This window comes from Guyanagaster necrorhizus (genome assembly GCF_019112545.1).
Source record: "Guyanagaster necrorhizus MCA 3950 unplaced genomic scaffold BT62scaffold_19, whole genome shotgun sequence".
Taxonomy (NCBI): Eukaryota; Fungi; Basidiomycota; class Agaricomycetes; order Agaricales; family Physalacriaceae; genus Guyanagaster; species Guyanagaster necrorhizus.
Genome location: NW_025064898.1, coordinates 254,894 through 267,013, shown reverse-complemented (window position 1 = coordinate 267,013; position 12,120 = coordinate 254,894). Strand labels below are relative to the sequence as shown.

Here is a 12,120-nt window from a genome sequence, read left to right as displayed (position 1 = left end):
GGAAGCTACAAAATATTCATTATGCTGATCTTTGAAAGGAGAAATCTTTATGTGGTAATAAACCACACTTCTGAGCATCAGCAGACAAGGTCTAGATAAAATGACAGCTCTCACTTCAGCTTAAATAATAATTATAAGGCTTGATGATGCTTTACTTTGATAAGGGAATACATGTCTTCTGCATTCTTGAATGATCTGATATATAAATTCCATCCAGCAGTTTGGTCAATTTTTGTTCCTGTTGTTTCTGAATTTTATTAACTTTCATCTTTTGCTTTCTTATGGTTTTTGAAAGTCATGTAAATTTGAGTTTGCCAACTCATATTGATGTTATGGCCACACTTGAGTTTGCACCTTCACAATGAATATTGCTGAAGGTGCACTGAGTTCCTCTAGTAGGAATGGTTGGAAATTGACAGAATGCTGTTGTTGAGAAGACAGCAGATAGAGAAAAATAGACAGAAATGACATATTTCAATGAACTCTAAAAAATGAATGGAGGAAATATTTACTACCACATCCTGAGCCTCTGGATAGTTCTTTATGATAGCCTCTTTAATTTAGCAAAGGTGCCTGCCAGTGCCATATTCATCTAATGACTTCCATTCTTTCTTAGTATCAGCATCTGCATAATGAACTAATTGTTTCTTTTTCTCAGCATTGTTTGTGATGCTATAATCAGAGAACAAGTCCTCCATCTGCAACAAGAAATGCCTTATAGTTTCTGACTTATCACCATCAAATCTAGGAGTGTCCCTAGCTGTAGGTCTAGGCATCTTTTGGGTACTAGTAGACAGGTTCATACCATTAGCAGTTTGAATGGGCTGTGAGTTCATGTTATCAGTCTCAAATGGGTTGACTGTCAGACAACTATTTTCAAAAGACAGGGAAGTTTGTGATCTCAGAGAGAGCATAGGTGTCTGAGCTCTGTTCAGACAAGCAACTTCATTGGCATGAACATGTTGTTCAGCTCTAGCTTGTGGGCTATTAAGAACTGGCGGTCTCGATACTGTAGTAGATGAACTAGTTGGTATGTGTGCACTACACTTTCATTTGGTAACTAAGTTGTTATAATTAGAGGGTGCTCCAATGCCTGTGGCTCTGGGATTCACAGTTTTTCTTCTCGAGGGCCTCGTTGCAGTTCCTAGTGGAGAATGTACAGAAGCCGATGTTTGCATGGGTTCTGTGGCTTTATTCTTGCCTTTTGCTTTCGCGGAGGCTGGAGGGGCGAACAGATTGTTCAGAGAGAGCAACGAAGTGGTGCAATATGTCCGAGGTAGCATATTCTGCCAAAGATTTCTGTGTTATATTTTAACTCAGTTGAAGATTGATTGAACATAAATCAACTTGCTATGCTTTCCAGCCGCCACCGCCCTCTTGAAGATATGAGCCCCTTCAGTAATCGTGGTAGGCAGCTGCGAGGGTTTTCTCGATAGATAAACAGCTCTTGTTATGATATAGCGATAACCGTCACGGTCCTTTACCTGAGAGCATGTATATGAACATAAAGTATCCGATGGAAATATGTGATACGGACCGCATCTGCGAATGAGTAAAGACGGGGACAACTGCCCTCAAAATCGAGGGATTCGGTATCTTGGAGAGTCGACGTAACGATCTCTGAGGCAGAATGCAGTTCCCGAAGACTACCTTTATTTGCTTTGACTACAAGAAATAGTTGTTAATATTGAAGATAGGAAGAATGAGGTGCCACGTACAAGGCCAAAAGTGGTACTGAACCCAAGTATTGGCCAGTGCTATCAGCTGCCCAAAACTATTATCCTGACCGGCAGTAGTCATTGCACATGCGACATAACGACGGGGTGTGCTGTTGTTGTCACCATTGTTTCCAGTGGCGTGAGCGAGCATCGTCTCTAAGATGGCATCTATGCGGATATCTTTATCACCGGTAGAGGGTCTGTTGAGATTGCGATTTACATTTCCAGAGATAAAGGCACTACAGAGGCTTGAAATATCTTGCTCTGTTCGAACAGTGAACGTGAGTGTCCGTGTGTTGCTCTCCACTTTTTCAAAGACGGAATTGCTGAAGCTGTCGGAAAGAGCTGACAGAGTGCTGGCATTGGATTCATGTGCATGGGACATTGCACGGTCGTGAGTGTCGTTTCACTAGCAGTTATCCCACTTCCAAGTAAAATCGAGATTTGAAACCCGACCGGCGCACTTAGACTAGAACTCCTGGCCTCCAATAATTTCAGGCTGAAGGAAATGGGTCGGAAAGTATTTGTCGAGCTGAAAAGGGTTCCTCAGATTCATTTCTATCTAGCTAAAATCAGTTTTCGGCAGGGAGAATTCTGTTTCCGAGCAGACGGAAACCCTATGTGGGATCTTTTTTAGTGCCACTATATTAAGTTTACTTCGCAGAAACTTAGGCATGACAGAAGTGTCTGAATCTCAGTCACTGTTCGGAACGTGTTCCGCACAGGTCGGTTCCAGAGCCTTGTTATTCACCTTCTGATTAACTCGAAACCACTCGTTGGCGGCCGGATTCTTTCTGTGCTTGGACGCTATATATTCCATCAGTTTATATACTTATTGGTTCTGAATCATCTACTTGCGGAAGTTTCTTCAGACTTCTGCCATCTTCAAAATATTTTGACGTTGTTCGTTCTATCCAAAGCTTGTCTTGAAAGTATATCTCGTTTTCCAGAGTATTGTCCCCCATCTGATTGATTCTGAAACCAAACGTAGCTGTGGGGTGATAGGGCTGTTAAACCGTGATCCAAGCTCGAGCCCTCAACGTCAACGTCGACTCCTCTCTTCCAATTTCCAGGATATCGTCTAGTTGTGCTATATGTCGACGTTAGGCGATGACAGATGAACCGTCTGGTCTGCTTTCGATAGCAAGAGAAAAGAAACATACGTTCAGGCCTCAGGCCCAGGCTTTACGACATAATCGCCCGAGGTAAGCTTTCCACAGTCACGTCTATCTGACATCTTTTTCAGTGCCGTCTCCCGAGCGAGATTTCCTGGACGCTCGCAGATTGATTCTGGCTGTGAGGCCATATCCGACTCTGTGTTGGGTTCGGAGTTTGAAATATATCTTGCTCTCGCTCCACGACGGACCACTACCATGACATACGCATACCTTCACATTGAATCTGTTATTCCTTGTTATACTGTAGGATGTTCCTGCAGTGGCTGGCGTTGTTACCCCTCGTTGTGTAACGTCAAGCTCTAGAATTATTGACATTGGTACGTCTTGCATCCGGCTTCGTTTGCTTTTCTTTCTGGAAATAGAAATGAAGATGCTGATATTTCTGATTCAGGCATGCTCCGTCTGGTGTGCGGTGGCCAATTCACTAGCAGCACATGTACGAGCAGTACCCGCTTTGCCCGATACCCATCCTGGACCTGGTCATATGCCTTCCCTTCCAGTTCTACTTGATCAGAATCCAATTGTCAAAATCGCGCGCAACGTCTACAGGATCAGAGTATGGCATCGCTTCTAGGATGCAAGGACTGGGTTTACCTAGTATGCTCTATGTGCCCGATCCCAACCGTCTGCTTACGTTCTGCAGCGCTAGAAGGTCCTGAAATGCAGGCCCCAACAATCGAGAGCAAAGTTGCGAATCGACGTACCTCTTTCACACGTATGTAAACCTTCTATTCTAAGTGAGGATGATACATATCGACCGAAAATGGAGAATCGGGCTATCGCCTGCGATGTTCCTCTTTTCACAATCCTAGTTATGCTGATTCTCGTTCATCTTCGATTTGATTTCTTGATGCTGATGGACATCTGTGTAGGTGTGGTATGCGCCGGCGCGTAACTAGTGTTGTCTGACCTGTCAGCATCTCTTCTGAAATGACTCTATACTACACCCTCATCTAGTGTCGAGATGGAGGTGTATGACGCAGGTGGATCTTCTCTTTTTGCCTAGACGACGTAAGATACTGACTGAAAGCGTAGATGTTGCACTAGATGAAGCTTGTGCAGAAAATGTTCCTGTCTGCGTACCGTTGTCTCAAAACCGCCACCGCTTCAATGCCGATCCACATCTTCGCCTTATTTTCTCTATATTTGGCGGCATCACTACGTGTCAATGGTATTCAACTAACCGGTATACCCATCACCAGCTCACAAACAGTCTGGACCTTGGTTCCGTAATATCCCGTCCGTCATCGCCATCCATCCGGCATACCGCACACTCATAGGCAAGAGACCCTCATGTCACGGGCCCACACTGGTCCCAGCCCCGTCTAGAAAGCAAGAACAGCGGAAAAAGATTAATACGCTTACGCCACATACGCGTTCGAGGCCCGAAGTCCTTTCTTTTGGGCGTCCATGATACTCTTTCTGTGCACCATGCGTTCGCCCCTGCGGTCTCTGAGCGTCCCGTCTTTCTTGAAGGCCTCGTAAATAGCAGCCTGTTGATATGGATATGTCACTGACCCCATCTTTTTCTCTCTCAACCTCGCGTCTCCTCCATCCTGTAAATTCGAGTACTGTCATTGTTATTGTGGGTGTATTTGCACTAACACGATAGTCCTGTTACTAACGGGAAATGATTTAAAGCATGGCGGACCAACAACTCATACAGATTCTTCGTAGTACCGGTTTCCTACCAGACTCCGACAGGTCATGGATCCAGGAAGCCATAATAACAGCAGAACAAGAAATAACTCTTCTCAACGCCCAAATAGCTCAACTCGAAACCAAACGAGACGCTCTTACTCAGCACGCATCAGTATGCCGCTCGGCACTTTCTCCAATCCGTCGTCTACCGCGCGATATGCTTCAGGAGATATTTTCTTGGACATGTGGTCTCGGAGTGGACCGGGAATGGCGTGCACCTTGGCTATTGGGCCAGGTATGTGGCTCGTGGCGCGATGTCATGATGACCTCCCCATTTTTATGGTCTACTATAGCCACCCCGCTCCCCGGTATTCATCCATCCCTATTAGTTGAGGCCCTCCGACGCTCGGGGAGTCACCCGCTGAGCGTGATGTTGATGTTCAAATGCGCTCTTTCAAAGGACAAGTTATTGGATATCTTCTTCCAACACTCTGGCCGATGGAGGGTGATGAAGATCGATGCGGCTGGGTTGCCAGGCCATGATATCGACGTGCTTTTGCAGCGATTATCTGTCGTCTCTGGGAAACTGCCCTTACTGGAGGAAGTATACTTGGATGTGGGCGCTAAATGCCTTCTACATTCTACCGGTACATTTGCGGTAGCTCCTTCTCTCCGGAGAGTGGACCTCCGTCGTTTCGTGCTCTTCCAAACACCGATAGACGAGCGACACCTCACACATCTTTCGGCGACCATAACTCATATCTCAGACATTGAGCACATCATGTCTTTTCCTTCCCTCGTCGAATGCCATCTTTCCGTGCACAAACCTATATTCCAGTCGTCCTCTCCAATCCGTTTCATGAGTGAGCGAATCATCCGGTTCTCCACCAACAGTACCCAAATATTGGACACTCTCACTCTTCCGATGTTGCAGGAGTTGAAGATTGTGGGATGCAGGGCCGAGTGCGGCCTGCTAACAGCGTTCCTGCTTAGGTCGGCGTGTAAGCTGCGAAGCCTCATTACCGATACCTCGTCTGGCCTCCGCCTAGACGATTTATCCTCGGTGGAGAAACTGACGGTTCACGTCAACCGGGAGAACATTGTGTTTTCTCTTTTCCATCAGCTTATGTGCCCTAGAGTCCTCCCCGAGATGCGCGAGCTAGTGATAAGCATTCCACCAAACTTTGTGATGTATGCGAAGACGCTAGCGGACGTCCTGAGGAAGCGCATGGAAAGGCAGACGGTTTCGTTGAAGCTGTTATGCACAGATTCTGATAATCGGATCATTAAGCAGTTAAAGCAGTGTGGGTTAGACTTGCTGGAGAGCGAAGGGCTTCGTGTGGATGTTGAGTATAGTTCCTTGGAATGTCGGCTCGATTCTCCTTGGCTTTGAAGTTGGTGTCGATACGATGGTCAGTACGGGATGCTGTATTGCTGTGTTCCTAGCTGTGAATGTATTGCGCTTTGTTAGAAATAAAGAAGCGGGAGGGGATAAGATGTATGGTATTGGTACCCAGCGGGTCATGCATGATCTGATCAGGCCGTGCACGGAAATTGTCTCATACCTGCCCTGAAAAAAGTTCGAAATGTTGATTCATATGATGCCGATGAAGTACACTACATAGGCAGATCATTATAAAGGGGGAATATCGCGCTGTAGTCATGATCCACCGATCGTCTAATCAGAAATACGATTGACCGTTCACCCATTAGGACAATAACTGGGCCAGAGAAAGGAGCGTTCGAACATCCAGCTCTGAAAAAAGGGGCATCGTCTCCTTCCTTCTGAAGTAAGGCATTCAGAACCTCGCTTGTCACTCTTCCATACGTGCAAAGCCACAGCCGCGGAGCGGCTGAGTCGCTTGACAGTTGCCTCATCTCAACCAACCACTTCCGCCCCAGCCTGACACGCGATGATGATCTCTTCGAGAGGTCAAATTTTGTCCGTAAAAAAATTCCACCAGCATTTGTACTAGGAAAGGCACACAGACGAGGGTACGAAGCAGACTCAGAAGCGCGAGTGCCTCTGCTAGTCTTAACAGAATACTATGGGCGCAACGGGGGGGCAACGCGCCAGGGTTACTCGAAGAGGGGATTGTATGGTGGAACAACCCTTCTGGATGATTTCCATAAAGCTGTTCTGTACGACAGGCGCGCGTACCGACAAATCTGGGAGGGTTCAGGCTATATACACTGACGTCGTCAATGTTCGTGGGTACTTGCAAGGGAAGCTTCATCAACGTCAGAATCCAATTCGGACTTGGTATCGTCCAAAGGCACCCCCATGAATACTCGGCAGCTTCCTTGGAAAGGGAGAGACCGCACCATTTGGGCACCACAGTTGAACGATGAGTTGGCCCCCAAGGCTCAGGAGGTCGTCCTGTTTGAGCCATCTGAAACCAATGTGATATCCCTTCGTCGAGTTTTCCTTCAGGATCATATGTGCTCGTCTGAGCCCGTCGCTGGAACCATGCAGAAGGTGTGCAAAGAAATTGTCGGTGAGAGCCATATTCAGCTTGTATCTCGATGGGGCCATAATAAAGCTCTAGACCTAATATGCCACCCCACAGTCGAAGAGGAGAGGCCACGGGCGAAAGAATGAAAGTAATTTCCAAGGATGTTCCCACGCCACAGACGCGTCTGGTGAAAGAAATCAAGCTAAGAAATGTCAATATGTTGACTCCGTTGAGAACGAAGGCGGAAACGGATAAATATATACTGAGGCCTGAGGATCCAGTGCTCATACTCTCGTGAACCGAGCCGGCACCGCACCGAGCAAAGCGCAAAGTCGTATAACTTGCCCAAAATCGCCCACGGAAAACATGACTGCTTCGGCTAGTTCCTTCCGTACCCTAGGTCCTTGACAAAGCCCCCAGTTTTAATGAGCGTCTGTGTTGCTATGTACAAATCTCGAAGCACCAATGCGAACGACTGTTTTGTCCCACTTGTGCGTACTTGTACCACTATTCCTCAGTCTGCACCACTTAGAGTCAATCCCTTGAATAATGCCAGGATGACCATCTGGTTTCAGGTTCGATGCCATCGGGGCAGGAATAACCTCGGCGTAGGGCAGCGGTTTATCGTGTCCCGGGGCGAATGTCCTTAAGCGAGATCCGTGAGAAATGTCAAAGAAAGGGTCGTGCAAGCTTGGGAATACGTGAAAACATTAAGAGCAGCGGCATGACATAGTGATTAGGCAAGCGTACATTATTCCGAGCTTTATAATGCATAGCTGGCAAAACAACACGTCCGATTAAACAACTGAGAGCTTCGCCGACGAGTCCCTATCCCGCCTGTGAAGGGGGTATTCACCCGAGTCCGTCTCAACGAGATGGCTAACGTTGACTGCAACTGGAGCTCGACGACTTACAGATAATCGTTGAGGGTGATCTGGTACGGTTTGCGAGAAATTCGTCAGGTCGCGTGAGCTGAGGCCTAGACTAACGCGAAGGATGATAGCCGTGAAGGTGATGCCGATTAACGGGGAAGTCTGGATCAGGGTAAGAGGTATTATTAGGCGAATATGAGAGGGCTCACTAGGTCAAGGACAGTGTACTGAGCATTAGAATTGAGGGTATATGTGATCATTAAAGAGATCACGGAAGCTGAATATACGGCGGCAGACTCGAGGATCATCATAAGAGCAGAACGAGCTACATTTACTTGAACGAGGCCTCGGACAGCTCGTTGAATGCTAAGGATTTGATAGGCGATGAGAGCTATGATTATGTGGTAAATTTGTCAAATTGATAGCGAAGGAGCAATCTTCCAACTTACAAGTACAAATGACATTCGTGCATAAAGTCATCGAGATAAAACTCGTGATCCAAGGAACGATAGCGGGTAGAAACACTTCGGCCCCAGGTTCTGCGCGAGAGAATGCGACGGTAGCACCAAATCCACTCACTGAAACAAAGATATACAATTAAAACATACGAGTCCCGAACTAAGGATACTCACCGCCTGTTCCACATAGCATTAAGAGGGGCCCGGGAATGATATACCATCTGCGATTCCATACAATGTAGCAGCGATAGATCTCATAAAATTTTAATATGAACGTGAGAATAGGTGCAAATCAAATCTACCCACGACAAATCCATCCCCAACAAGGGTTAAAATGACGTAGATTGCTGTTTTGGCTGCTTGCAACGGATTCGAAAGATTCGAATAGTACTCTAGTGCGGTGCCATCCTTGAGCTCTACAAATGCCTCTACAGCACGGACTATGTCCAATATCAGATGCTGAAAAAGGAAAAACAATTAATGAGCAGACGAGAAAATCACGGTGGACTAACAACTGTTGCTAATATCCAAATAGCGACCACAGTCGACAGCAGTTTCACGTTGATTCCTGTTCTCTTCTGGAAGATGACCCAAAGCGCGGCAAGAAATAATACGGTAAAGGAGCCTCATATCGATTTTGTCAGGTGGACCAGTAGTAACCTGCGCAAAGGACGAATACCGTATAGCAGTGCCTCAAGCACTAAAGCCAAAAACTAGAAACCAGAATAAGTTGGCAGTGAGCTAATAAAGCAGAAATATGGCTGACATTAGCTTTCTCCAGCGAGATAGAAGCCATAGAAAACGCTGATGCACGACGCGGTCGAAATGGCAAAGCAAACTTTTGAAATGATGAAGGCCAGTGTCTTTGACGAAGTAGGTATAAGGGCCGAGAATGATATTCATGACATCTCGGTGTAGTGCTGTCATGTTTGGTCCCATCTACTAGGCCTGAGTGGTTCAAGGTTCAAGTTTACCGCGGTTCAGTGATCGAATAAGTCGGCATTTACCGTTGTCCATGTGGCATAGTTGGTACTTTTCCCCCTTCAGAAACAAAAGACGGATATTCAATGTAAATAATTACCTAGAGTACGGGTTCTACCGTCTACCCTGAGTATGTGTCGTTTCCAAGGTCCGCCGCGGGTCCTTTTTTTGTCTATCCTTGCCGCGTCTCCATCCGGATTTGGTCTGATCCCAATTAACACACATCCATGTTCTACATTGTCAGACGACTGGCTCTCTCAATGAATGACCATATCATTTCGACCGCGACGCCCTCCAAAAGAGGGGGTCGGTAAATAAGCATGCCGATTTTTCTTGGGATTTTCTTTGATTCAACTTTGATGCAACTTCTAATTTGTAGACGGTAAATAATACAGTACGGCACCATCGGGAAGGAATCTCGGAGATGTCAAAGAGGTAAAATTTGATAACTCTTCGTCATTTGAATCTCGGAGTGGGAGCATCATTCGATGGCGTAACATTTCGTGCTCTCGGCACCTTACCGCAGAAATACCGCTCCGTTCTGCCCTGCGGCCTTCAACTCACCCTATGTACCAGATAGCTCCAATATCATTAAAGTCTAATATAGTCCATGTCTATCAAATGATTGAAGGTGTATTACACAGTGGTGTCATTATCCTGTCGTTGCTTTTCTGGCTCTGCAGAGTTCCTCGCTGTCCTATCGCCATCGTCGTTTCGTTCAGCCTTTTGACGTCTTCGTTCTTCGACCACGCTCTTCCGGGGCTCAAGACCTCCCTGGTATCCAAACCAAACACGACGATCGCAATGAGGCCCTCTTAGCAGCAGCATGAATAGTTGCCATCCTGACCAACCCAACGACAAACCCGCACCAGCTCGCCATCCATACTTGATGAACACTTTCGATCCTGCGGAGGTTCCCATGGCTTGCCCGGTGAAGAGCTGCCTCCAATGATGAACATAACGATAAACAGCTTGATGTACGAAGACTCACAGACATAATGAACACAGCGTTGAGGCGTGCTCTGGCTTCGGGGGCAATACTGGTATGATGCCTCAGAAGGATACTGCAAGTCGCAAGACGATGAACCCACCTGAATATCGACGTAACCAACGAAACCTGTAGCATTTGCCTGAATACGTCCAGCCCAAAGGTCGCAATGATGACGGCTGCAATATTGATGCCCCCCGCCCCGACTTGTATTGCTTGGAATAACGCCATGCCAATGATCGCAATAAGCGATGCATACCAGGGAATGAGTGTATCAATAGTCCGACCGACTAACGGCCCCATCGCTACACCAAACATCCCCACAAGACCGAATAATCCGATAACCAAGCTGTCACACGACATCAGTACCAAGTCAAGGGTAGAACAGAAGGGCCGAACGTTGTATAATTGTAAGGTGGTCCACCAAGCAGAAAAGTGAGAGTAACCCAAAAGTTGCTGAAAGATGCGCTGCTGGCTATGTTAGTCAAACATGCCTGTATGAGAATGGGTTCTGTGAAGGCAAACTTCGCCATCGTCCACAAGATTTTCCAGTAGGTCAGGTCCTTGTTCTTTGCCGGATAGTCAGGGAGGACAAGATAGCTCCCTCCGAGAACAAAGAATTGGACACCTATTGACATGTAATAGACGACTCTCCAGCTTGTGAATTGAGCTATTACACCGGATAGAACTCTTGCGATGAGGACTCCCAGAAGGAGCCCAGACATAACGACCGAGAGAGCAGACGCGCGACGCTCGAGCGGCGCTAAATCAGCGGCGAGAGGAAGGAGGATTTGAGGAGTAACTGTGACAACGCCAACAAAGAAAGAGAAAACTTCAAAAACGACGAGGCTATTGGTAATAGCGAGAGGGATGGTGAGAGAGGCGGACAGTGTTACGAGGATCAGGATTAGTCCGCGCCTCCGGACGAGGTCACCAAGAGGTGAAAGCAGAAGAAGGCCAGTCGCATAACTACGGGCCGATGGTTAACATCATATAGACGGTTCCTACTACACGGAAAATACTGCGTACCCTGCTTGTACCAAAGTTGGAATTCTAAAAGTCACTTCGTTAGTATATGGAATTGTGACTAGAACAAAAAAGAATTCTCACGTTGAGACTTTGTCGTAAGTAACATTGAAAGATTTCGACATCTCGACTGATGTATCGGCCAGAGATCAGTTTGCCTTCTGAGAATAACTTTTGAAAAGAAACGACTAACTTAGCAATGGTTGGCAGTAATACAAGTTCGCAACCACTGCAGTCACAGTCAAAATCAACCGTAAACTTCTTGAAACCGAATTGCTCACCAAATGTGCTGGCAAAGCCAAAGGAAATATTGAGCAAAAGCCCAAAGTGGAAAGGCTTTTCCGGGTCATATCGCAGACGATGAGGAATAGGCAAGAAGCCAAAGTCCTTGGTAAATCGAGGCATCTCGTCAGTACTGTCTTCAACGCGCTCGGGCTTCATTGTCACGACGAGGAATGGACCATGAGAAGGAAGTATGTTTTCTGGGAGGCTTTATAATATGGTGGCACCAAGGCGGCCGGGTCCGAAAATAGCCTTCTTTGATGACTTCCGTAGAAAAGACTCGGAACACCGAAGACTGACTCGAATCAGTGCCTCCAGAGAATGGGCCGAAGCGTTGAAAAGATGAACTTCCCATACGTAACGGAGAGTTACAGAATCATATTTACAACATACTTATATGTATGTAGCTATTTATATTTATGTAGCTGCAAGTTTGAATGAGGCCAAAATGAGGTTGCAACGAGGCTGATTTCGGATTTTCGGCCGAACAACGAGGCTGATTTATCGTCTTCTGGACGAG

At 46.6% G+C, this 12,120-nt stretch overlaps 7 protein-coding genes across 7 annotated transcripts; 2 read left to right on the top strand and 5 right to left on the bottom strand.

Moving 5' to 3' along the window:
• Positions 1 to 560: 560 nt before the first annotated feature.
• Positions 561 to 803, bottom strand: BT62DRAFT_901019 (uncharacterized protein; the record flags this gene model as incomplete). The annotated part of the gene is made up of 1 exon (XM_043183443.1): positions 561 to 803. One exon carries the CDS (start codon positions 801 to 803, stop codon positions 561 to 563), a length of 243 nt encoding a protein of 80 aa, XP_043037612.1.
• A 513-nt stretch (positions 804 to 1,316) lies between these two features.
• On the bottom strand, positions 1,317 to 2,103 carry BT62DRAFT_1008309 (uncharacterized protein; the record flags this gene model as incomplete). The annotated part of the gene is made up of 3 exons (XM_043177432.1): positions 1,317 to 1,484; positions 1,538 to 1,665; positions 1,719 to 2,103. The coding sequence occupies 3 exons, from the start codon at positions 2,101 to 2,103 to the stop codon at positions 1,317 to 1,319; spliced, it is 681 nt and encodes a 226-aa protein (XP_043037611.1).
• Positions 2,104 to 3,311: 1,208 nt separating this feature from the next.
• On the top strand, positions 3,312 to 3,575 carry BT62DRAFT_934281 (uncharacterized protein). Its single transcript, XM_043186697.1, has 2 exons — positions 3,312 to 3,439; positions 3,491 to 3,575. Exons 1-2 carry the CDS (start codon positions 3,331 to 3,333, stop codon positions 3,553 to 3,555), a joined length of 174 nt encoding a protein of 57 aa, XP_043037610.1. The 5' UTR covers positions 3,312 to 3,330; the 3' UTR covers positions 3,556 to 3,575.
• Positions 3,576 to 4,329: 754 nt separating this feature from the next.
• On the top strand, positions 4,330 to 6,171 carry BT62DRAFT_252026 (uncharacterized protein). Its single transcript, XM_043180243.1, has 2 exons — positions 4,330 to 4,481; positions 4,538 to 6,171. The coding sequence occupies exon 2, from the start codon at positions 4,539 to 4,541 to the stop codon at positions 5,928 to 5,930; it is 1,392 nt and encodes a 463-aa protein (XP_043037609.1). The 5' UTR covers positions 4,330 to 4,481; position 4,538; the 3' UTR covers positions 5,931 to 6,171.
• On the bottom strand, positions 6,171 to 7,762 carry BT62DRAFT_252008 (uncharacterized protein). Its single transcript, XM_043180242.1, has 2 exons — positions 7,744 to 7,762; positions 6,171 to 7,683 (listed from the first exon to the last, which is right to left on the bottom strand). Exon 2 carries the CDS (start codon positions 7,279 to 7,281, stop codon positions 6,412 to 6,414), a length of 870 nt encoding a protein of 289 aa, XP_043037608.1. The 5' UTR covers positions 7,282 to 7,683; positions 7,744 to 7,762; the 3' UTR covers positions 6,171 to 6,411.
• BT62DRAFT_252057 (uncharacterized protein) lies at positions 7,506 to 9,385 on the bottom strand. Its single transcript, XM_043180244.1, has 9 exons — positions 9,090 to 9,385; positions 9,003 to 9,036; positions 8,836 to 8,948; positions 8,630 to 8,782; positions 8,498 to 8,576; positions 8,315 to 8,443; positions 8,075 to 8,256; positions 7,744 to 8,027; positions 7,506 to 7,683 (listed from the first exon to the last, which is right to left on the bottom strand). Exons 1-8 carry the CDS (start codon positions 9,117 to 9,119, stop codon positions 7,791 to 7,793), a joined length of 957 nt encoding a protein of 318 aa, XP_043037607.1. The 5' UTR covers positions 9,120 to 9,385; the 3' UTR covers positions 7,506 to 7,683; positions 7,744 to 7,790.
• A 492-nt stretch (positions 9,386 to 9,877) lies between these two features.
• On the bottom strand, positions 9,878 to 11,954 carry BT62DRAFT_952510 (MFS general substrate transporter). The gene is made up of 8 exons (XM_043188238.1): positions 11,600 to 11,954; positions 11,512 to 11,547; positions 11,403 to 11,448; positions 11,322 to 11,345; positions 10,692 to 11,261; positions 10,396 to 10,641; positions 10,296 to 10,344; positions 9,878 to 10,243 (listed from the first exon to the last, which is right to left on the bottom strand). Exons 1-8 carry the CDS (start codon positions 11,757 to 11,759, stop codon positions 9,941 to 9,943), a joined length of 1,434 nt encoding a protein of 477 aa, XP_043037606.1. The 5' UTR covers positions 11,760 to 11,954; the 3' UTR covers positions 9,878 to 9,940.
• Positions 11,955 to 12,120: the final 166 nt, after the last annotated feature.